Source organism: Pseudonaja textilis, chromosome 13 (genome assembly GCF_049901715.1).
Source record: "Pseudonaja textilis isolate UNSWEBS1 chromosome 13, rPseTex1.2, whole genome shotgun sequence".
NCBI lineage: Eukaryota > Metazoa > Chordata > Lepidosauria > Squamata > Elapidae > Pseudonaja > Pseudonaja textilis.
In genome coordinates, this window is record NC_142002.1 from 19,318,233 (window position 1) to 19,340,364 (window position 22,132).

The 22,132-nt window shown below is 46.6% G+C and overlaps 1 protein-coding gene across 1 annotated transcript in view; it reads left to right on the plus strand.

Moving 5' to 3' along the window:
• PTPN9 (protein tyrosine phosphatase non-receptor type 9) overlaps window positions 1-5,955 on the plus strand; it is a 28,932-nt gene extending 22,977 nt beyond the window's left edge. Inside the window, exons 8-13 of the mRNA XM_087941653.1 lie at window positions 256-349; window positions 910-979; window positions 2,126-2,204; window positions 2,476-2,626; window positions 3,998-4,205; window positions 5,087-5,955. Coding sequence (XP_087797779.1) covers window positions 256-349; window positions 910-979; window positions 2,126-2,204; window positions 2,476-2,626; window positions 3,998-4,205; window positions 5,087-5,301 — 817 coding nt within the window. The 3' untranslated portion in view covers window positions 5,302-5,955. The remainder of the gene's footprint in view (window positions 1-255; window positions 350-909; window positions 980-2,125; window positions 2,205-2,475; window positions 2,627-3,997; window positions 4,206-5,086) is intronic.
• Window positions 5,956-22,132: the final 16,177 nt, after the last annotated feature.

The following is a 22,132-nucleotide window of genomic DNA, read 5'->3' on the forward strand; positions in this document are numbered from 1 at the left end:
GAAGAACCAAATTTGGAAGGAGGAGGAGCTGTCCCCCATCACGTTGGAGTTCCTTTGTTCTCCACTTATTTTGAGTCAACCATGGGAAGTTGAAGATGGGTGGACTTCCTAACCTTTTGCTTATGATACAAACCCAATTCTTGTTGCCCTTTTTAAAAGAAAATCTAAAGAATTGTTTGCTTCTTTGCTAGCAGCCTCTCATTGCTAGTGCTTTCCTTGTTCACATTTCTGCCTTTTTCTTACCCCCGTTTCCAGGGCACCTTTGAACCAGGAGAAAAACCGATATGGGGATGTCCCCTGCCTTGATCAAACCAGGGTGAAGTTGTCCAAACAGTTCAACTATCAGGAGGTAAGTGAGGCTGATGGCATTTCAGGGAATCGAACTCCCAAATCACAAATGCTGCTCCACTGTTCATCCCCGTGCGAAGGGAGGCATCCATTTTAAACATGCAAGGAAGTTGCCACATGTGACATCTATTTTCCTGCGGAAGTAATTTGTGAAGTCCAGTAGAATGGGGGTACACTCTTCGTGTTTTTAAAGTTCAATTACAGAACATGGGGTTGTGCCAGATGAAATGTATAGTTCCGTTCCAGTGTTTTCTTGCCTTTGGTCTTGTTCTGTTTTGAGAAATAGAAAGCAAGAGGTTGTGGGAATAACCTTAAGTTCTCTTTTTGCCCGAGAACGTAGGAAAAATACTATTAGTTGCAAGAGAGAATATCAGATTGATGACGCAGGTTAGGACTACAAAGCTCCGATGACATGGGCCTTTTGTTTAGGAGTAGGGAGTAAAATCTGATCTTTTTTAAAAAAAAGATTGGAAAGCAATACTAAAAATATTTCCAGGTGTATCTTTGCCCGACGCCAAATGTAGTTCTGTAGGGTTGACAAACACGATTGTGTCTCCGTAGATGACCGACTACATCAATGCAAGTTTCATGGATGGGTACAAGCAAAGGAATGCTTATATCGGCACTCAAGGTATTTATGGTCTCTGATCTTGAAAGCATCGCCTGGTTCTTTAGAACCCATAGAGAAGAGGCACCATTCTGCATTCAGGGTCTGGAGTCTGTCAAATCACAGCTCCCTTTTCTGGCCTTGCTTGTCTGGTGCTCCAGAAAAACCCAATTTTTATCAGATTAGACCCAGGTGGGGGGTCCGTCATCCTTTTTAGCAACTAGAGGCAACCAGATTGAGTTGCTAAATTTTAATCCTGTGCAATATAGTGCAATGTGCAATGACATACGGTTATCCTGTGCAATAATGACATACGGTTATAATGGAACCTGCCCATTATATTGTCTGCCATAATGGCCTAAAACAGGTTTGCTCACATGACTAACCCAATTTTATGACCTTTTTTGCGATGATCATTGAGTGTAGCAATCATCCACAGTTTTGTCAAAACCCAGAAGTGCCCACTTTCCACTGAGCGCTTTCTTACTCTTTTTTTAAAATAATATTTCATTTCAATTTTCCACATTTAAAACAAAAGGAAAAAAAATATCTTTTTTTAGTGAACAGCAACATTCCAGGTTTTCACATCTCCATACAGTCATAGCTTTAATTACACATTCATCTTTCATAGTTAATTTCATCTCTTACCACGACTTTATGTGTTCTCTATTATTTTTTCTCAGATACTTCCCTCAGGCTTATTTGATAAATTTTCCATACATTTCTTATTTTCCTATTTTCTTTATTTTTAAATAATTCTCATATCTTCATATTCATTACGTTTATACTTTTTATCTGTCCTGTTTACAATTTCATTGCATATTCATATTTCATCATTTCAAAAATTGCACCTCAAATTCAAACATAAAACCCAGAAGAGCCTGCTTTCCCACGGAGTGCTTTCTTACTCTCTTGAAATCCCCTTCTCTCCAATATTCCCATGCCACAAGAGAAAGAACAGGCCAGGATCAGGACAACCTGATATTAATGTAAGGATGGTCGCATGATTGAGGGATGCTGCAGAGGTCGTAAATGCAGAAGTTTGTCAAGGTTATTTCTTCTGCACCATCATGACTTCAAATGGCCACTTAACAAAGCAGTTGGTAAGCGAGGACTACCTGTAGTATGGACCTTTCAGCAGCGTCTTTTATATTTCCTGTTTCACTGTAGGGCCGTTAGAAAACACATACAATGACTTCTGGAGGATGGTGTGGGAACAGAACGTACTGGTGATCGTAATGACCACAAGGTAACGTATCTGTGCATCAGACAATAAATGAGCATGATGACCTTGATGGGTTTTAGCAGGAGGGGTGACTTGCCCATTTGCCCTGATGCTCTGCTGAAGATGCTCTTGACTTGAAACATCAACTCAAACCCAAAACTCTTCTGGTTTTGGACTTGATGTCTTTCGCTAACTGGGCCAGCTGTGGCTCCTTCGTGTCTCCACGCTTCCGCTGGGTTCCAAGCTGACACCTTCCTGACATGCACACACCTTCCTTTTCTTCTTTCCGTGACAGGATTGAAGAAGGAGGCAAGCGGAAGTGCGGCCAATACTGGCCACTGGAGAAGGACTTCCAGATCGGCTATGGAACCTTAACGGTTACCAACCTTGGAACAGAGAACCTCAGCCATTACAAGAAGACACTTCTGGAGATGTTCAGCTGTGAGGTGATTGTGCAAACTCTTCATCAAAGGGCCAAGGGGTGTCATCATATTGGTCTTCCCTTTCCCAGCAGGTCCATTCCGTTGTTGCTCACAATCTATCATCCACCATCCTTTCAACCCTCTTTAACTGGCAACTTCTTGGATGGAGAGTTGGGCTACCCAAGATTATCTCGACTTGGTTTCTGTAACAGAAACATTCCTGGTGTCTTCAGATTTCTGGTTGTAAAATCCCTCATTCTCTCTCCATCGGTTGGCTCCGTAACAGTCCATAACTTCTCAACCTTCAAGGTTGCCAAGCCTTGAGAAACATTATGAGGTGATAATTCCCTGGATCCCTTGGTTGTACTAGCTGTGGCTGCTGGGACTTGTAGTAAGCTCAGCTCAACAGTGGAGGGAACTTGACACTAAGGTGGTGTGAACTGGACAATTAAACTTCCGGCACCGCTAAAAGAAATGACACAACTACCTTGGGGTGGAGCAGATCAGTACAATTTTTGCTAGGAGGAAAGCACTGTGTTCGTGACTACTCGTGAATTTAAGTGGGAAAGTGTTTTTAAAATTTGCAAAGCAAAAAAAAAAATGTGGGAAATGGCTTAAGTATAAATCCAAACTAAAGTTGCAGAAAAAGGAGTAAAAATGTCACAATTTTAATATTAAGAAAAAGAAAGAAAATAGGTGGATTTCAACTCCCAAGATTCCACAGTCGGCCATGCCAACTGGGAAATTCTGGGAGTTGAAGTCCATGTGTCTTAAAAGTTGCCAAGTTTGGAGAGCCCTGATTTAGATCATAGTTTGTTGTTTCTTCCATGTGGTCTCTTAAGCCGACTGTATGAGTCCACTCGCCTTCAACTTTTGGAGGTAGAGAAATGTTGATCTGAAGGAGTCGTCAACTCCTAAGCAGCAACCCATCTGTCAACTCATAAAATATTTCTAGGGTCTTTTTAGAGTTGCCAACAGAAAGGGAGGGGGGAAAGAGGCTTGAAAGAGCAGTGCGGCAGCTTGGAAATGGAAAATGCATTCCATAAATGTTTTCAAAGATAGTAACTAGGTGACTGAAATTCGTGCTAAAATTCTAACTGGAGAATATGACTGATGACTATTGGAGAATACGATTTATGACACACCCAGAGGGGTGGGGGAAAACCAGGGTCAAGAGGGACAATGAATGATGTGTCTCAGAGCCGGCTACACCCAGGTAGTGCCGACATGTTAACTCCCAATAAATCCTTTTGAAGTTTGGCTCGAGACTCGTGATTTAATTTGGGGTAACTGCCGGAATCCTGACACCGTCCTTGCAATCTTGGTGTGAACGTGGCGATCTGAAACGTATGATCCACTCTCTCTACCCCTCCCCCCCTTTTCCATTACCTACAGAACCGTGAGAGACGCCGTGTGACCCACTTCCAGTACGTGAGCTGGCCCGACTACGGGGTCCCTTCCTCGGCAGCGACCCTCATCGACTTCCTGGGAGCCGTCAAACAGCAGCAGAGAGTCGCCGTCAGTGCCTTGGGACCACGCTACAAAGGTCACCCGGGCGGGCCACCCATTGTAGTACACTGCAGTGCCGGTATCGGGAGGACAGGTAATGGAATTACCCCATTTCCCGTCCCGGGGTTTTGAGCAGAGGATTGGACTTCCAAGAACTTTGGAAGCTTCTTCCCAGGGGTCCACCTTCTGCTGCGTCCCAGCGTGCCCCACATAGCCAAGCCAGAGCTTAGGAACTTGGGAGTTGAAGTTCACGCCTCTGTTGGTGGAGAAGACTTCCCACTTGTAAAACTGGGAGTTGTTCTGACCAAGGCTTATTGAGACACTAACAAACAACACGTTAGTCCTAAAATCCTTTTTACTTTATTTCAACGGCTGTGAATTTTAGTCATTCACAGCCCGTAATGAGTCTCACACCGTTTGTAAATAGTCCCATGGAAGTCTGCCGAAGTCCTTCAGGATAAGTCTGATAAGCACTCACCTTTATCTTCCTTGAAATGCTGCCAATGACTAAATGTCCAATTAGTTGTACAAGACCAAACGGAGCATAAATTCAACACGAAGCTTCAGGTTTCAAACCGACCAGTAGGAACAAAGTTGCTTCCTGCAAAGGCTCCTGTCCCTTTGCTTCTCCTTTATGCCTTATGAGAGGGGCCAATCACCTCCAAGCCTTACTCCCAAGTCGCCCCTTTTGTCTTAACTGTTCTTGCCTTCTGGCAGCCCTGCATGTGTGCGCACTGGGAACAGGCTCCCGCTGTTCCTCTGCCTCACTTCTGCCACACTTAGGAGGCTCCAGAGTCAGCACATAACCCCCAGATGTATCAACCTTCAACTTCCCCCAAGGCCCTGCAGGTTGGGGATTATGGGACCTGAAAGCCCAACCTTTTCACCGAAAAGCAGACTCAAAAGGAAGCGAGATGTAGGATGTTGTGTTGTTTCAGAGGATGATCCATCCCTTTCCCCCTGTCCTTCCTCCAGGTACTTTCTGCGCACTGGATATTTGTCTGTCTCAACTGCAAGATGTGGGTACCCTCAACATTTACCAGACGGTGGTGCGGATGAGGAGCCAGCGCGCCTTCAGCATCCAGACCCCCGAGCAGTATTACTTTTGCTACTTGGCCATCCTTGAGCAGGCGTACAGAGAAAATCTCCTCCCTTCCTCCCATCCCAGGAAGGGTCCGGAGAAGAGCTAATGCGGAGGTCTAGATGAGAGGCTCACCATGTCCTCAGGTCAGGTCTGGAAACTCAGCCAGGCCTCAGCCACAGGAGGAAGTACTCCTTCCTTCCTTCCTTCCTTCCTTCCTTCCTTCCTTCCTTCCTCTTTCTCATCTTCCTTCCTTGTCTTCCTTCCTTCCTTCTTCCTTCCTTTCTCCCTTCCTTCTTCCTTCCTTTCTTTCTCATCTTCCTTCCTTCTCTTCCTTCCTTCTTCCTTCCTTCCTTTCTCATCTCCCTTCCTTCTCTTCCTTCCTTCCTTCCTTCCTTTCTCATCTCCCTTCCTTCCTCTCTCACATTCATTCCTTATCTTCCTTCTTCGTCTTCCTTCCTTTCTCGTCTTCCTTCCTCTGTCCCTTTCACTCATTTTTCCCTTCCTTGTTCCTTCCTTCCTTCTCTCCCTCCCTCCCGCCTCCTGCTCAACAACTAGGTTTGGTCGGAGCTTGCAGCTGGAACCTGGCCTGTGGCAAGCCCCCATTCTCCACCCCCAAAGTTGGAGGACATTTTTTTTTTTCTCATGGACTCCTCAGCCACAATGAGCCACGACCAGTAGCCACGGACAAGGGATCCCTTGAAACCACTGCCTTGACTGACCTGTGCCTTATGGAGAGAAGAAAATAATAATAAATAATAATTAATTAAATAATAATAATAATAATGAGGAGGAGGAGGATGCTAGCAACGAACCAAGCAAACCGACGGGCTGCGTTAACCGAGTCCATGAACTGAAGGTCTCGACTCTTCTCCACGGGCCAGTCCTACGAGAGGCTGCCACAGAAGAAGAACCACGCAGCGTTTCAGTCTTTTAACGACCGCTAGGCCTGCCTGCGTTGTCCATGTGTCCATGCAACGTCCTTCTCTTGCCCCGGGAATCGAACCACAGTTCCCGTTTATACAGGCGCAGCTGCTTCTAGCCAAGATTCAGCGTAGCGTCATTCCGGGGGGGCGGCGGCGGGGGCAATGTCCCACGCTACTGCCAAAGTTGATGGCGCTTTCCTTTCTCCCCACCCCACCCCCATATCTCTGCCCCCTTCTGGGTTCAACCACGCCCACCGACCAGGAAGCTTTCCACCGCACGCCTTCACCTAGGGCACAGATGCCGAAGAGGGTGGCATTGGGGCAGAAGGCGGGCAAGGGGTGTGGAGAAGGCAATTTGGGGTTATGTTCTTCCTCATCCATTGGGGGGGCCCTTTTGGAAGGGTTCATGATCCTGGGGGGGGGGGCTCTGGAGCCTGCAGGACGGGGCGGGGAAGGAGGGCGGGAATTGCTTGTGTGTTTGTCCCTAGCTGGAAATGCTGGTACGAATAGGGGACCAGAAAGAAGGGTCCAAATGGGGCCTTGCGGGATTTTTTGGGGGGATGGGGGCACAGGCAGAGAGGGAGGGGCAGGGATTGAAGCTGGAACAATTCTCTTCCACAGAGGATCTTCTTTCAGGTGAATCTGGGGAAGGGGAAGAGTGGGGGGAGGGGGGAAGACTTTGAAGGCATCAAGAGACAGAGAAGGTTGTGTGAAAGCTGGGGCGGCCAGTAATCTCGCTTGTAGCACGTGGTGGCCTCCATAGCAGCAAGACGGCCTAGCTGTCGTAACCCGGATCCCTGGTGCCTCTCCTCTTTCTCTCTCTCTCTCTCTCTCTCTCCCTCTCCCCCTCTCCCCCCTCTCTCTCTCTACTTGCAAAGGAAAAGTGGGCCCGGCGAGCTACGTGAATAACTGTATACTGGAACCAGGTCTTTAGAATGTATATATTTTTAATTTTTTTTTATTTTTTACAACCCCCTTCTCTCTTTTTTTTTTTTCCTCTTCCCCCTTTTTCGGTTTTTATATTTAATCTTAACTTGCTCACATCCAAGTTGGGAATCATTGTAAATGTTCCTGGTCGCTGCTTCCCAACGAATTATGGGCTCTTTCGGGGGTGGGGGGGAGGGGGGGAGTTATTATTTTCGTTTTGGGGTGGTTTTTTTTTGGTATTCACCATTAAATATGCCTACAAACCCACAAGCTTAGTGCTGTTCCTTTTGCGGCTTCTGCAAACGGGTGGTCGAGGGCAGAGGTGGGCAACTGATAGTCTTTCTCCTCTTAACAGATAATCAGAGTTGGAAGGGACTGTGTAGGTCATCTAGACCAACCCCCTGCCCAAACAGGAGACCCTACGCCATTTCTGGTCCAGTCTCTTCTTGAAAGCCTCCAGTGATGAAGCTCCCACAACTTCCGAAGGCAACTTCTGTTCCATGGGTTGATTGTTCTCGGTGTCAGAAAATTCCTCCTTATTTCCTGGTTGAATCTCTCCTTGTTCAGTTTCCATCCATTGTTCCTTGTCTGGCCTTCAGTTGCCTTGGAGAATAGCTTGACCCCCTTCCTCCTCTCTGGGGCAGCCCCTCAAATATTGGAAGATGCTCTCCTGTCTCCCCTGGTCCTTCTCTTCACTCTTGACCGACCTTGGCCCAATTCCAACACCTTTTCGGCAAGCGTGTGATTGCAGGTCTGTGCCAAAACTTCCATTCTAGGTAGATGTTGCTCCTGAGGAATTCTGGGAGTTGAAGTCCACACATCTTAACGTTGCCCAGATCGGGGCGGGGGCGGGGGGAAACAACAGTTTTCAAGGATGTTGCCTTTCAGGCACGTAGCAAAAAACGATGGATGGAAGTTAAAAGAATGGAAACAAGCTTGCAGGATTGTTTTGAAGGTAACTCTTTTTCTAAATTGGACTCATTGGAAGAACGGTGGTCTTTGCACAGTGAGCCATCCTGGAAGAGGATAAGGAACTCGGGTTCGAGTACCCGCCGCTATGGGGCTGATTTGACGAAAGGTGCAAATTTAGACCAAATGCATCCGTGAATTAAAATGCATCAGAGTCGGACTTTGGCATTTCACCTGTTCTCTCACCCCGCCTAGACTGCAGTTTGTAGACAGGACCCATAGTGGGCCTCCCCTGAAAGGATGGGTAGAGATAACCTGGAACGGGGTAACCAGGAATTAGGATATTTCCAAGGGGACAAAAGGGGAAAGAAGGGGCTGTGGCGGAAGGGATAGCAGAACCCGGAGGTGGAGTCAAAAGAGGGATCAGCCTGGAATCCTCAGGTAACCACAAACAACCAAAATCTAATCCCCTTTGAGTGCTGCTTATAAGAGACTAGCTCGATACCTGTGCTTTGCAATGAAACTATGTTGTCGGGCTTAGTTTTGGGGGGAGGAAAATAAGGGGGAAAAATCAGCCTCCTCCTCCTCCCAGCATCTATCGGTATTCCTCTGGCAAGCGTCCTGTGAGTGTGTGAGAGAGTTGAGGGCTGTTTGGAAACTGAAACAGTACTTGCTGTGTGAGCAAGGAGGAGACAGCAAGGAGCCTGGGTGTGGCTTAGCTCAACTGTTCTGTACTAAAGCTGCTTGGTGCTGTGAAACTGAAACTCCTCTCTGTTTGTGTTTTGCCTTTGGAAGAGATTTCTCTTCAGGTGGGGAGGGGGAGTAGAACTCCTTAGCATCAGAGCGTGTTAATAACAATAATATACGAAATACTCTAAATGCTCTGATGGTCATTTAGAAAAATCCTTTCTTAGTGAGCCCCTAGAAGCTAAGAGGAACATACGTGCCAAATTTACATACATACATAACACACATACATACATACATATATATATATATATGTATGGCATTCAGCTTTGTTCGGGTATTTTCCCACGTCATTTCCCACAATGACGTGAGAAAATACCCAAACAAAGCTGAATGCCATACATGTAAGTACCCGCAAAAACTTAAGAATATATATATATATATATAATATACACACACACACACGTTTTTATATTCAAACATACACGTAATAAACATATTTACCCATACATACACACACTATATGCATGTGTGTGTGTTATGTTTTTGTGAAGAAACTAGGGAGGGTTTTTTTTAGGAGAGTCTGTCCCATTTTTAGTATTTTCTGTTTATTGCTTCCATGTGTTACCTGGTTGCTTTTATTGCTTGTAAGCCGAGACATTTCTAGATGAGATGAGCGACATTTAAGCTTAATACTGTAAATATCCATGGGAATCTCGACGATGGAGATTCTCCGTCCTCCAAGTCCCAGTTGTCCCAAAGGTGCCCCCCTGTGGTAATATATCCATCATATTCTGCAAGTTCTTGTACAGCTTTGTAAGATCTGGGGGTATCACAAACGCTCCTCATGAGGGCAGTAGTGTCTTTATGATGAGAGTTTGATCCTGTTATCTGCAAAGCTCAGAGGACAGGAATGTGTGTGGGAGTTCACAGTACCTATCCGAGCCATGGGACCTTTGGTGCCCTGCTTTCTCACGGGAAATTTATCACCTTCGCCAAGGCCTAGCTAGATAATGTTGCTGAGCTAATGTTGAAGTCATTGTTTTGATTTTGTATTTGTATTTTCTTAATAAATACTGCTACTCGAGGGCTCTCGGGGCTGGCAGTTGCTCAGACGTCTTCCCTGCGTCTCCCGTCATTTTTTCAATTGCCAGTCCATCACAAGTGGTGACCCCGACGTGATAGTTTGGAAGGCTATACGTTTTGGCGTGTTAGCTTGAAAGCTATACGTTTCCCGCATCCTATACTCATCGTCGCGGACGTCGACTGGGCCCTCATCTTCTTCGCTGGACGGAGACAGATTCTTTTCGTGAGTATGGGGGAAGGTCTCTCGAAAGCTCAGACAAAGCACCTTAGAGAAATGAGAGAGATCGCTGGGAATAGTTTTAAGTTTGGAGTTCATAGTAGAGGACATGAAGTAGGAAAGAAAGAAATTGAGGATTTATTACAGTATGTTTGGAAACATATTCCGTGTTATCCAGAGGGAGGTAGTATTAAAGTAGAGCGCTGGAGAAAGATAGGGAAATTTTTGCACGAGGAGCCTCGTGCCCCTTCTTCAATTTTGTTAACCTGGAGGGTGGTTATGGATGCATTAGCTACGCATGAACAACCGCTCCTATCACCCCCCGAAGAAGGTTTGCCGCCTTACAATGCGGTACGTATATTGCCACCGACAGCACCTCCAGATAAATCCAGAGGGCTGTCAGGCACTGAAAATACTTTGTCAGAAGAGAAGAGTTTGCCTTTAAGAGTTCAAGTAGATGCAGTTACTGCAGCTATTCAAGAAGCAACAGATAGAGGGGAATTATCAGGAGATGATTTGGTAGATTTTGGAGTGGAGATTCAACTTAATCCAGTAGAAATTGGTGTGGACGTTGCTTTAAATCAACAGAGAGATGGAATGCCTGAGGAGGGGTTCGTTCTTCTCCCACAGTTAAATTTACAAGCCGTGGGGGCCCTCCCTGACGGCGAAGGTGGTGAGAAGACCTTTACTAACATCAAACAAGGAAACAATGAACCCTATGAAAATTTCATTAGCAGATTGAAAGTGGCTATTGAAAGGCAAATTGACAATCAATTTGCCCGGAATGAATTGCTTTTGAAGTTAGCAGTAGATCAGGCTAACGCAGATTGCCAAAAGGTGGGGAGTCAGACTTTTAACATGGAGACTTTAGTTCTGGCTCTCCGGGCAGGAAATGCTAAAAAAGAAACTTTTTTCAATTGCGGGAAGCCTGGACATTTTAAAGCGCAATGTCGGGCTCCTGGGGGGGGTCAAAGTCAACAAAAAAAGAGATCAATGGGACAGGGTGTGACCTAAATCAGTAAATCAGTATATCAGATGCTCCTACAGTCTTTACTGATGGAGAAATTTTTTTTTTTTTGTGCTTGTGTTTGGAAAGATAAATTTGGAATTTGGCATACAAAAGTGACATCAGAGCAAAAGTCTGCCCAGCAGGCAGAACTTGCTGCTGTAGTTTTGGCTTTTCAAAATTTTCAAAATCAGGATTTTAATCTAATAGTGGATTCTTTGTATGTATATAATTTGTTACCCTTTGTAGCAGGTTCTTATTTGTCTCCTGGAATATCACCTAATATTCTACGTTTGCTTTTGTTGTTGCAAGATTGTTTGGAGCAGCGTATGAATGTGTGTTTTATTGCTCATATCCGTAGTCATAGTAATTTACCTGGAATTTTATCACAAGGCAATGCCAAAGCTGACAGTGCTGTAACTTCAGTTCTCACTGTCCAGCCATGGGACAGCCATAGTTATTTTCATCAAAATGCTAAAGCGTTGGCACATCAATTCAAGCTTACTGCTGCAGAAGCTGCTGCCATAATTCAACAATGTCCAACTTGTTCAAAGCAAGGCACGGCTATTCCTATGGGAGTCAACCCCAGGGGTTGAAACCCTCAATGATTTGGCAAATGGATGTTACTCAGTATCCATCATTTGCACCTTGGAAGTATATACATGTGACTGTGGATACTTATTCAGGATTTCTAATGGCTACTCCTCAAAGAGGTGAAGCGGTTAAACATGTCATCAATCATTGCATTAAGACATTTTCAGTCGCTGGTACGCCTCAAACTTTAAAAACAGACAATGGTGCGGCTTATCGGAGCACAGTCTTTGATCAGTTTTGCAAACAGTGGTCCGTGGAACATAAATTTGGAATTCCATACAATTCCACAGGACAAGCTATTGTGGAGCGTTATAATGGCACGCTCAAGAACATGTTAGCTAAATTAAATAAAAAGGAGGGAAGCTCCTGGGGCTTCCGGCAATTCAAGATCATTTAAATCTTGCTTTGTATACTTTAAATTTTTAAATTTGTCTGGTAACCCCCTCGGCGCGCCAGCAGGCATTTTTCTTCCCTTCTACAGATGCAGTGAGGCCTCGAGTGTTGGTGCGATTCCTTCCGGATCCGGCATGGGTTCCCGCTGAGAGCTGATTACGTGGGGACGTGGTTATGCAGCAGTAGAACATCTTGGTCAAATTCGTTGGGTTCCTGGTCGATGTATCCGGCCTGATCATTCACAAGCGCCTTCGCAGGTGCCAGTGAGGGAGGTTTCTGATTCTCAGGATGGCGTTCCTGTGGTTCCTGATTCCGTTCCTGATGTTCCTGATTCTCAGGATGGTGTTTCCGTGGTTCCTGATTCTCTTGATGCCGGCAGTCCAGGCGTGGCGCTGTGAAAGCTGGGAAAAGATGACTGCTTATCTGAGATTATCAACTTGTATGCAGCAGGTTCCTTTGGGGAATTGGACTAAATTAATCTGCAAACAGCGGCATCTTTTGATTTTTCCAGCATATTGGTCCTGGCATAAGGGTCAAGACATTCTTTACTCGGGACCTGATAAGGATATTATATCTTCAGCCTGTGCTACAACTCTGATTCTGTTTAATGTTTCTGTTTCAGACTATGGACAATATTGGTGTCAATTGGAGTTGCCTAAGTTACTTTACACAACTTCTTTTTCCATTCGTCTTATGCCTCCACGGACTCTAATACGGAGGCGGAGAGCTGCCATTATCTCAGAAACTAGAGACCTTGGTGATAATTTATGGAAGGAAAATTCCTACATCAAGGACGTTCGGATTGCAGCAAAGAGTTTAAATGTAACTAATTGTTAGCCTTGTATGCATGTACCCACCTTTTGGAATAGCTATGAACTATAGAGATATTCATATTTTAAATAATTTTACTGTTGCTATGTTTTATGATACTGTTGAGAATATTAAGATGTTAAATGAAGAAGTGTCTGAAATTCGCCAAGTTACTTTATGCTTTAGATATAATGTTAGGAGTTTGTGCTTTAATTCATTTACATTGTTGTGTTTTTTATACATAATTATGAGCCTAACATTACAAGAACTGTTCATGATATGGAAGACCGCATAGCTAACACGAAGCAGGGAAAGATGGCTTCAATAAGTCACTTTGGGCTTTGCTATGGGATTGGCTTCCTGACAGCTCATGGTTACGTTTATTGCTTCAATTAGTTGTAATAATTGTTATTACACTTATTATGTTATGTTGCTGTATTCAATGTATTCCTAATCTATTTCAAATGTGTGCCTCAGCCTTAAGTGTACGAAACAAAGTTTGCGAGGGAACTGTGTATTTTGCCACTGAAACACCCCCTATCTTTGAATAAATAAAAAAGGAGGGAATGTGGTAATATATCCATCATATTCTGCAAGTTCTTGTACAGCTTTGTAAGATCTGGGGGTATCACAAACGCTCCTCATGAGGGCAGTAGTGTCTTTATGATGAGAGTTTGATCCTGTTATCTGCAAAGCTCAGAGGACAGGAATGTGTGTGGGAGTTCACAGTACCTATCCGAGCCATGGGACCTTTGGTGCCCTGCTTTCTCACGGGAAATTTATCACCTTCGCCAAGGCCTAGCTAGATAATGTTGCTGAGCTAATGTTGAAGTCATTGTTTTGATTTTGTATTTGTATTTTCTTAATAAATACTGCTACTCGAGGGCTCTCGGGGCTGGCAGTTGCTCAGACGTCTTCCCTGCGTCTCCCGTCATTTTTTCAATTGCCAGTCCATCACACCCCCCCTTTTTTTCCCCCCTTCCCAGAGGCCACTGGACTTCCTGGTTTTCCTTTGAAGACGTTTCACTTCTCGTCCAAGAAGCTTCCTTCGGTTCTGAAGAACACGAAAGCACAGTTGCCTCTTGCAAAAGGCGCCTTGGTGGCTCAGTGGTTAGAGTGCAGGACGGCAAGCGAATCCTACTGCAATTGGGCAGATCAGATCCCACCAGAGGTTGACTCAGCCTTCCGTCCTTCCAACGTCCGTAAAATGAGGACCCAAATTGTGGGGGGAGGGGCAAGAGGCTGACTCTGTCAACCGCTTAGAGAGGGCTGGAAAGCACGATAAAGCGGTATATAAGTCTAAGTGCTCTTGCTATCCATCGGAATATCCACGTCTCAAAACTTTTCTGGAGCAAGGCAACTTTTTTTTCCCAAAGTTGACCCCCGGGTGCCAAGGCAGCTTGAATGCTCCTAGGGCTGGGACAGCTTTTTTAAAGAGATTTTTTTAAAGAGTTTTTAATTTTAAAAATTTTAAAAGATTTTTTAAAGAGATTTTTTAAAGAGTTTTACATTTTAAAAATTTTAAAAGATTTTTTAAAGAGATTTTTTAAAGAGATTTTTTAAAGAGTTTTAAATTTTAAAAATTTCAAAAGATTTTTTAAAGAGATTTTTTAAAGAGTTTTACATTTTAAAATTTTTAAAAGATTTTTAAAGAGATTTTTTAAAGAGATTTAAATTTTAAAAATTTTAAAAGATTTTTTAAAGAGATTTTTAAAGAGTTGCAAGAGAGAAGAGAGAGAAACCCCCAAGGCAAAAAAAAAACAACCCAGGCCATTCCCACGTTTCCACAGCCGCCTCTCCTTCTACGACTCCTCCCCGTAAAAGAACTTAAAGAGATCTCCAAACTTGGCCACTTTAAGACTTGTGGGACTTCAACTCCCAGAATTCCTCAGCCAGCAAAAGCTGGCTGAGGAATTCTGGGAGTTGAAGTCCCACAAGTCTTTAAAGTGGCCAAGTTTGGGCACCTTTGATTTAGATGTTGATGATGGCCCCTCAGAGCCTTTTTCATCCAAAGCTCGGTAGGGGCCACTTCCGGGAGGAAGGAGGGGAGGGAAGAGGAGGCGTGGCCTAAATCATAGCTTTAGTCCCCGCCTCCCCCACAACGGTCCCTCTCTCCCTCGGCCAATCAGCGCCCAGGGGTGTGTCCCCTCCATTCAAGGATTCCTGGCTTGGGGCTTTAAGGGTATGTAACAGCTGCTTTGCATTGAGACCATGGATGCTGGGTCGGGGTTTTGGGTTTTTTAAAAAAATTATTATTTTCCTGCGGCTTGTGGGGGGAAATGCAATAGACCCTTCCCAAATGAGAGGAGTAAATGAAGGAGAAGGGGGAGAAAGGAGGGGGTGGGCCAAGAGAGAGAGGTTGGAGAAGCAGGCTTGAGTTTCCTTAGGGCGGGAAAGGAGTCGAGGGTGGGGAGGGGGAAAGAAGGGGCGAAGGAAGACCCCCACCCACCCCGCGCCCAGGTTTCCGAAGAGGCTTGCGGGGCTGGACCTGATCCGCAGAAAGCCAGGATTCCCGGGGTTTTTTGGGGGATTGGGTTGTCTTTCCTTCCTCTCCTCCCCACCACGGTCGGGATTCCGAAAGAGGAGGGGAGGAAGAGCAATGGGAAGCCTAAAAGACGCCCCCCCCCCAAAAGAATCAAAGCTGGGAGGGGAGGGGGCTGGGGAAGGCGAGTTTGCAACGCCCGGGCTTCAATCCTCCTCCTCTTCCTCCTCCAGCTGTGAAACTTCTTCCCACCCCCCATACACACCACACACACCTTGGGGGGGGTTGGATGGGGGGAGGAGCAAAGGAGAGCCCCTGGGAGGGGCTGCGCGGGTGGCGCGAGCGCTAAAGGCGGGGGGGGGGAGGAAGGAGGAGGAGCCAGGGCGCTTTTCCTCCCCCTCCCCTAGACCCCCCTGTCCCCTCTATTCTCCCCTCCGCCTTATTCCTCCCCCTTCCCCTCCATCTCTTTCCTCCCCTCCCCCCCAGGTGCACACCTGGAAGCCCGGATTTCCGACCCACCGGGCTGGGTCCGTCCTCCCTCCTGGCCGAAAGCGGGGTCTCTCTTGGCCGGTCCGGGGGCTTCCCCCCGCGTCGGCTGCCTGGCGCCGGAGTTTCTCGCTCGACTTTGCAGTTTGGGCTGGTTTTGAATGGGGAGGGAGGGCGAGAAGAAGAAGAGAGGCGGGGATTGTCCAGGTGCGAGTCCGCACGTGGAAGCAGGGCTCGCCTGCACGTGTGAACGGAGATACGGGGGCGGGGGGGCGGCGGCGGGCGAGGGGGGAGGAGAACCGTGTTCTCGTCGGGACGTGAAATCGGGGCCCGGCGAGGCGGGTCCAAAAAGAAAAAAAAAAACCCTCCCCGTTTAACCCGCCATTGTTCTAGTATTCAAAGCAACACGTGCGGTTCGTGTCCCTCCGCCGCCCCCCCCGTCCTTCCTAACACCCGTTGTATTTTTCCCACTCCGACCCTGTGAGGTAGGCCAGGCTGAGCCACGGCATGCCTTGACCCAAGGGGACTCCGGGACCTTAGAAACGCCATTCACACGTTAGGCTTGGCTTTCCAGGTGGGATTCCTTGGAGGTTCGGCTTGCGGGAGCGAAAGGGAACCGGCGGGGGGTGTTCCGCGTGGACGAGGGAGGGGGAAGGCGGTCGTGTGAATGATGGTCCTGGCACTGGGCTCGAGGGCTGCGACTGAAGGCTGAAAAACAGCTTTTATCTGTGCGCTGTAAGACTTCTGAACTTGCAAGAGAACCCCACAATTAGGTTTAATATGATAGGCTTTGCAGGGCCAGTGCAACGTGCAACATGGTCATACCAGTGTAATACAATATAATGTTATATACATATAGGTACCTGGGAATGTGTGTGAGTTCTTACTTATTTGGGTTTAGGGATTCTATTTATTGAGTTATTGAGGTGTATTTTGTGGGTTTTTTGGGTGGGTGGGGACTGCAACCAAAGGAAGCTCAATTCAATTTCATTGTAGATAGATAGAAGATAGATAGCATTCTTTTTTGGCCAAGTGTGGTTGGACACACAAGGAATTTGTCTTGGTGCAAATGCTCTCAGTGTCCATAAAAGAAAAGATACATTTTTCAAGAGTCAAGATTCATCAGGTCCAACACTTAATGATAGTCATAGGGTACAAATAAGCAATTGAATCATACTAGGAAACAGTCAGTAACAATTGTAAGGATACAAGCCACAAAGTTACAGTCATACAGTCACACAAGAGGGTGGGCGATAAGGAGCGATGAGAAGGCAAGCACGTTGTGGGTTGACAAAAAAAAAAAAACGTTTGATTTGATTTGCCCCCCCCCCCCGTGCAAGGGTTCAAGCGGATCCCCCTCCTTTTAGGGGGAGATAGGGGGGAGGGGTTGGCAGTGCCTTATCCTGCGGACTTGATTCCCCGGTGCAGGCTGGCTTGGTTGCCCAGGGAATGTGGAGTCCGTGGTCCCGATTGCAGCAAGAGCCGTCGGCCCATCCTCGATCGAGACAGAAGCGACCACGGAAGCGGGGGTTTATTTTTTTTCCGGGGGAGGGGTGGTCTACTTGAGCCCCCACCCGCCCTCCGTCTCCAACCCAGAGCCGGGGGTGGGGGGAGGCAGAGGGTGGCGCCATTAGCCCCTCCCACCAGGTGGCATATCAAGGAACACAATCCCGGAAGTCAAACCCTCTAAACCCGGGTCTGTGGGAGTGGGGGGGAAGAGAGGGGGGAGACGCCCCCCCCCCAATCTGGCAGTTGCAGTGCAGACCACCAGGAAGGGACTCGGGGGGGATGCATTTCCGGGGTTTAAGATCCTTTGGCGGAGCGGGGAGGGTGAAGGCACTGACTTCACAACCCAGGGGAGGTGCACCCATAAATGGGCACTGGATCATTCCTCGCTCGGTCGCTTTCATTCGCCGCCCATTCATTCTAGTAAACAGTGCTGTTACGAGGATTTTCTATATATAACTCAGAGAGAGAGAGAGAGAAAAGGGTGGTGTGTGTATGTGTGTGTGTGTGTGGTTAGGCAGTGTTTCTCAGCCTTAACAACTTGAAAACGGAGAGACTTCAACGCCCAGAATTCCCCAGCCGGCATGCTGGGAGCTGAAGAGTCCGCCCACCTTCAAACTACTGCCAGGGTGGAGAAAGATTGCTCGAGTGCAGGGGCTCCCCAAACTTGGCCGCTTTAAGGCTTGTGGACTTCAACTCCCAGAATTCTCCAGCCAGCAGAACGAGAGCTGGCTGGAGAATTCTGGGAGTTGAAGTCCACAAGTCTTAAAGTGGCCAAGTTTGGAGACCTCGGCCTTTAGTGTCACAGAAATACAGATCCGGCTGTCTCCAAAAAGGGACAGCCAAGTCACTCTTCCCAGTGCCGTTGTAATGTGGACCGGTTACAAAACAGGTGGTTGTAAGTTGAAGACGGTAGTTTCTTAGTTGACGGAGTGTAGGCGGCGAGCACAAGAAAAGATTTCTGAAACGTTGATAGGAAACATAGTTAAATTAAAACCAAATGTTTGCAGAATGAATTTGAGGGATGCCCTACGACCACAAGGGGTTGGATAACTTTAAAAGGGGGTGGGGGATTACCCTCCAGGGTCCCTTCCAATTTTGTTAGTTTTTTATCTGTCAATTCATCTTTGGCTGCCCTTTTACCAAAGCTACACACTTCCTTCAAAATTTGAAAATTGGAAGTAATGAGTCAATAGAATAGAACAGAACAGAATAAAATTCTTTATTGGCCAAGTGTTGGGCACACAAGGAATTTGTCTTGGTGCAAATGCTCTCAATGTACATAAAAGAAAAGATAGATTTGTCAAGAATCATAAGATACAACACTTAATGATAGTCACAGGGTACAATAATCAATCAAATAGTACTTGGAAACAGTCCATGTTAAATGATAAGGATACAAGCGACAGAGTTGCAGTCATACCGTCACAAGGGGAAGGGGAGGGGTGATAAGGAGTGATGAGAAGGTTAATAGCGATAGTAGTGCAGACTTTGTAAATAGTTGGACAGTGTTGAGAGAATTATTTGTTTAGCAGAGCGATGGCATTGGGGAAAAACTCCCCTTGTGTCTCGTTGTTCCGGTGTGCAATGCTCTATAGCGTCGTTTTGAGGGTAGGAGTTGAAACAGTTTATGTCCAGGATGTCAGGCGCCCCATTATGCAATGGGGTTTATTTGAACTGGGGTTATTCTAAATCAAATGTGCAACGTAACAGTTTAGAAGCCGAGGATTGCAAACCCTGTAACTTCCAAGTTTTCAGTCCAGGTGGACAGAGTGTCAAGGGGTGTCTTTGAAAGGCACCCAGGAATCCAGAGCCTTGTCCGAGGTGAGGATGAAATTCAGACAGAGCTTGGCCTGTCTCTAGATAAAGATCTATAGATTTCCACTGGAAAGGATTTGCATCTTTGCTTGTCTTGCCTGGGGCAAGAGGGACATTGTTCTGTGCTTGGCCAAGCCAAAGGTGGGAATAGACTGAGGTGGAGGTTGGGGTGGAGGGTGAGTGGGCAGGGGGATTCCTGTGAGCTAGCTAGGTAGGTTGCTTCAAGGATTTGGGGAGGGGAATGAGTACAGGAAAAGAGTGGTGGTTTAACCGTTCAGGTGGATACAATCAAAATAGATTACATTTTGCTTTGTTCTGAAGGTCAGTGGTTACCAACAGCTCCATATGTCCTTCCTTCCTTCCTTCCTATACCTAATCCTTCCTTCCTTCCTTCCTTCCTTCCTTCCTTCCTTCCTTCCTTCCTTCCTTCCTTCCTTCCTTCCTTGGTAGATTAAGCTGAACCACAGCCTCAATCTAAAATTACCCAGGGAATTTTGGGGACTCCTCAATCCTAAATTTGAATATTCTGGTTTTTTTTTTTTTTTGGAAATCCCCCCTGGGGTTGTCGTTCTACAGTACAACAGCTCTTCTTTCCTGAACTAGGGCCCTCTAGCTATGTTCAGAAAACTCAGCCACCAGTGGGTCACCAAAGGTGTGGAGTTCAAAAAATACAGGTTCACCAAGAGCTCCTGTTTGCCCGCCTCATTGTTAACACTATGACTTGGCTCTGCTTTTCCTGGTGCTTTTCAAGTCTAGTCATGTTAGCCAACTTTTTAATAATTTTTATGGGAAGGAGGGGAACCTGACTTTGAATTGTAGGCGTGTGGAGACGACCAAACTGCGGTGTGATAGCAGCTTCTAGCCACGTGGAAAGATGTGAATGTGAAAAAAAGGAGGAGGGTGAAAGTGTGAGTGAGGACTCCTGCTGCTGTTTTGGTTTGGTTTACTGTGAGACGCGTGCAATTTTGGAGTGGATTGGCTGCCCGGAGTCGGTGTGTGTGTTAGGCAGCCATATAAATATGTTTAATAAATAAAAACAAATTTACTGCACCTTTCCAAAGCAGCATCTGAGAATTGCTTGTGCTTCCCATTCAAAGCACATCCTGTCCTTATTCTGAACTGTAATTAAGTCGATTATTCCTGACATGAGGAAGATGGTGTCACTTGCTTTCTGAGCCATCCAGGATGCTGGGCTGGAAGAGAACAGATGTTTCATGCAGTAATTGGGCAGAGACAGGATAGCAAACAGTCACGTAATTCAGGTTGTGTGTCTGACACACTGCCTCGTGGCTGGCCATGCCATCACATGGCAGGCAGGATTAATTAAAATATACCTGGCTGAATTGGGGCTCAGCAAAGCACACAAACACACCCGTCACTATTGCTTTATAAAATATCATTTTTCAGTAGCAGAATGTAGCTTTTTTTTTTTTAACCGGATCGTTCCATTTTTTAAAAAGCTGTCTACTTCCAGATTTTCTATCCTGTCTTTTCCGAGAATTCTCTTGTCTTAAAGAGATCTTCCTGTATCTCTTTATCTTAGGTGTACTTGTGAGCAGATGGAGTGTATAAATATCCACATTTGGAAGATGAGTTTACTGTAAATATTCTGTAGCCTTCTGTATATTATTATTATTATTATTATTATTATTATTATTATTATTATTATTATTATTATTATTATTAAGCTATATGTATATAGCTGCAGTATTTATGCTCAGTGCAAACAAGGGATTCTAGGAGAATCTATGCTGGGAATCTGTAAAATTCCCACCAAGTATCTGGCTTAAGTACCCACGTTAAAACTGGACACTTGAAAGTAAATAATCACCTGGAAACACAAACTCATTCAGGCTTTTGTGGACTGCATGGTGGAGAAGCCCATTTCCCAAGCCTGTTTTAATCATGTAATTCATTGGTGGTTTTTTTTTTTTCTTTCAAAAAATGAAATATCCCATGCGATTTGCATAGTGCTTATTTCCGGACATCTTGTTCTTAAACGTTCGAGCAAACCGTCTATGGAAAAACTACCTTTTTTAAAAAAAAAGTGGGGGAGGATTTCTTTATTGGGCTTCGAAAGAGAAACAGAGCTGGTCGATCTTCTTGCAACCCCGTCCAAGTGCCACGTTTGGGCTTCTCCGCAGCGCCAGGGGTTGTTTTTGAAGGGCAGTTTCAAACCGGCGTCCTGCTTAACTTGGCAAATGCAACCAAGAATTTACATTTTTTTAAATGTATATATGTTTGTTTGTTTTTTGCAGAAAAAGCTTTGCCCGGGGTTTTGATTGGGGCGGGGGGAGGAAATGCATTTGGGAATTTGGCTGCCCCGCGATTGCAAAGCGCGAAGGGAGACCTGTTGCCTCCGCCCCCAAAGCGGGCGGACTCGGACTTCCGGGAAGGTGGGGCTGCGCGGGTTTCCCGTGTTGGGGAAGGAGATGCAGTTGCAGCAACATCAGTGGAGACATTGTGTGTGTGTGTTTGCTTTGCAACCGAGCGGGCTTGGCCGTTTGCAAGCCTCGGCTGTGAGTTGTGGTTCGGTTCTTTGCCCAACGGGGTTGCACGGGGTTGGGGGGGGGGGTGCCTTGCTGCGCTTGCACGCGACCCACGCCGCCCGGGTGCTCCGCGGATTTGCAACGGCGGCAGCGCCGATGTAAACATTCCACAATAGGGCTCCCCGGAGAAGGGGCGGGGCCTCCCACCAGCCGGGGGGCGGAGACAGTCCAAGAGCGTCGAGGGGCGGAGCCACCTCTTTCCTCGCCCGCTCTCCGTAAGTCCCACCCTTTCGCCTGACTGGCGGCGCCTCCCGCCCAAGGGGCAGCGGCGGCCGCGGAGCTCGGGCCAATGAGAGTCGCGCGGGGCGGGCCCTCCGCGTCCCATACGGACATTTTCTCGCCTTCTCTCCACCCCTTTTTCTCCACTCCCCCTCCCTCTCCCAACCCGCCTTTGGCATCCCCTTCCTGGGAGCAGGCAGCCAATCGGGGCGGAGGAAGGGAGGCTGCGCTGCGCCGGGATTGGCCGAGGCGCTAGAGCGGCAGCCCGGCCGCCCTGTCGCCGTGCAGGAGGCCTCCCCGGAGCAGGGGAGGGGCGGGATTTCTC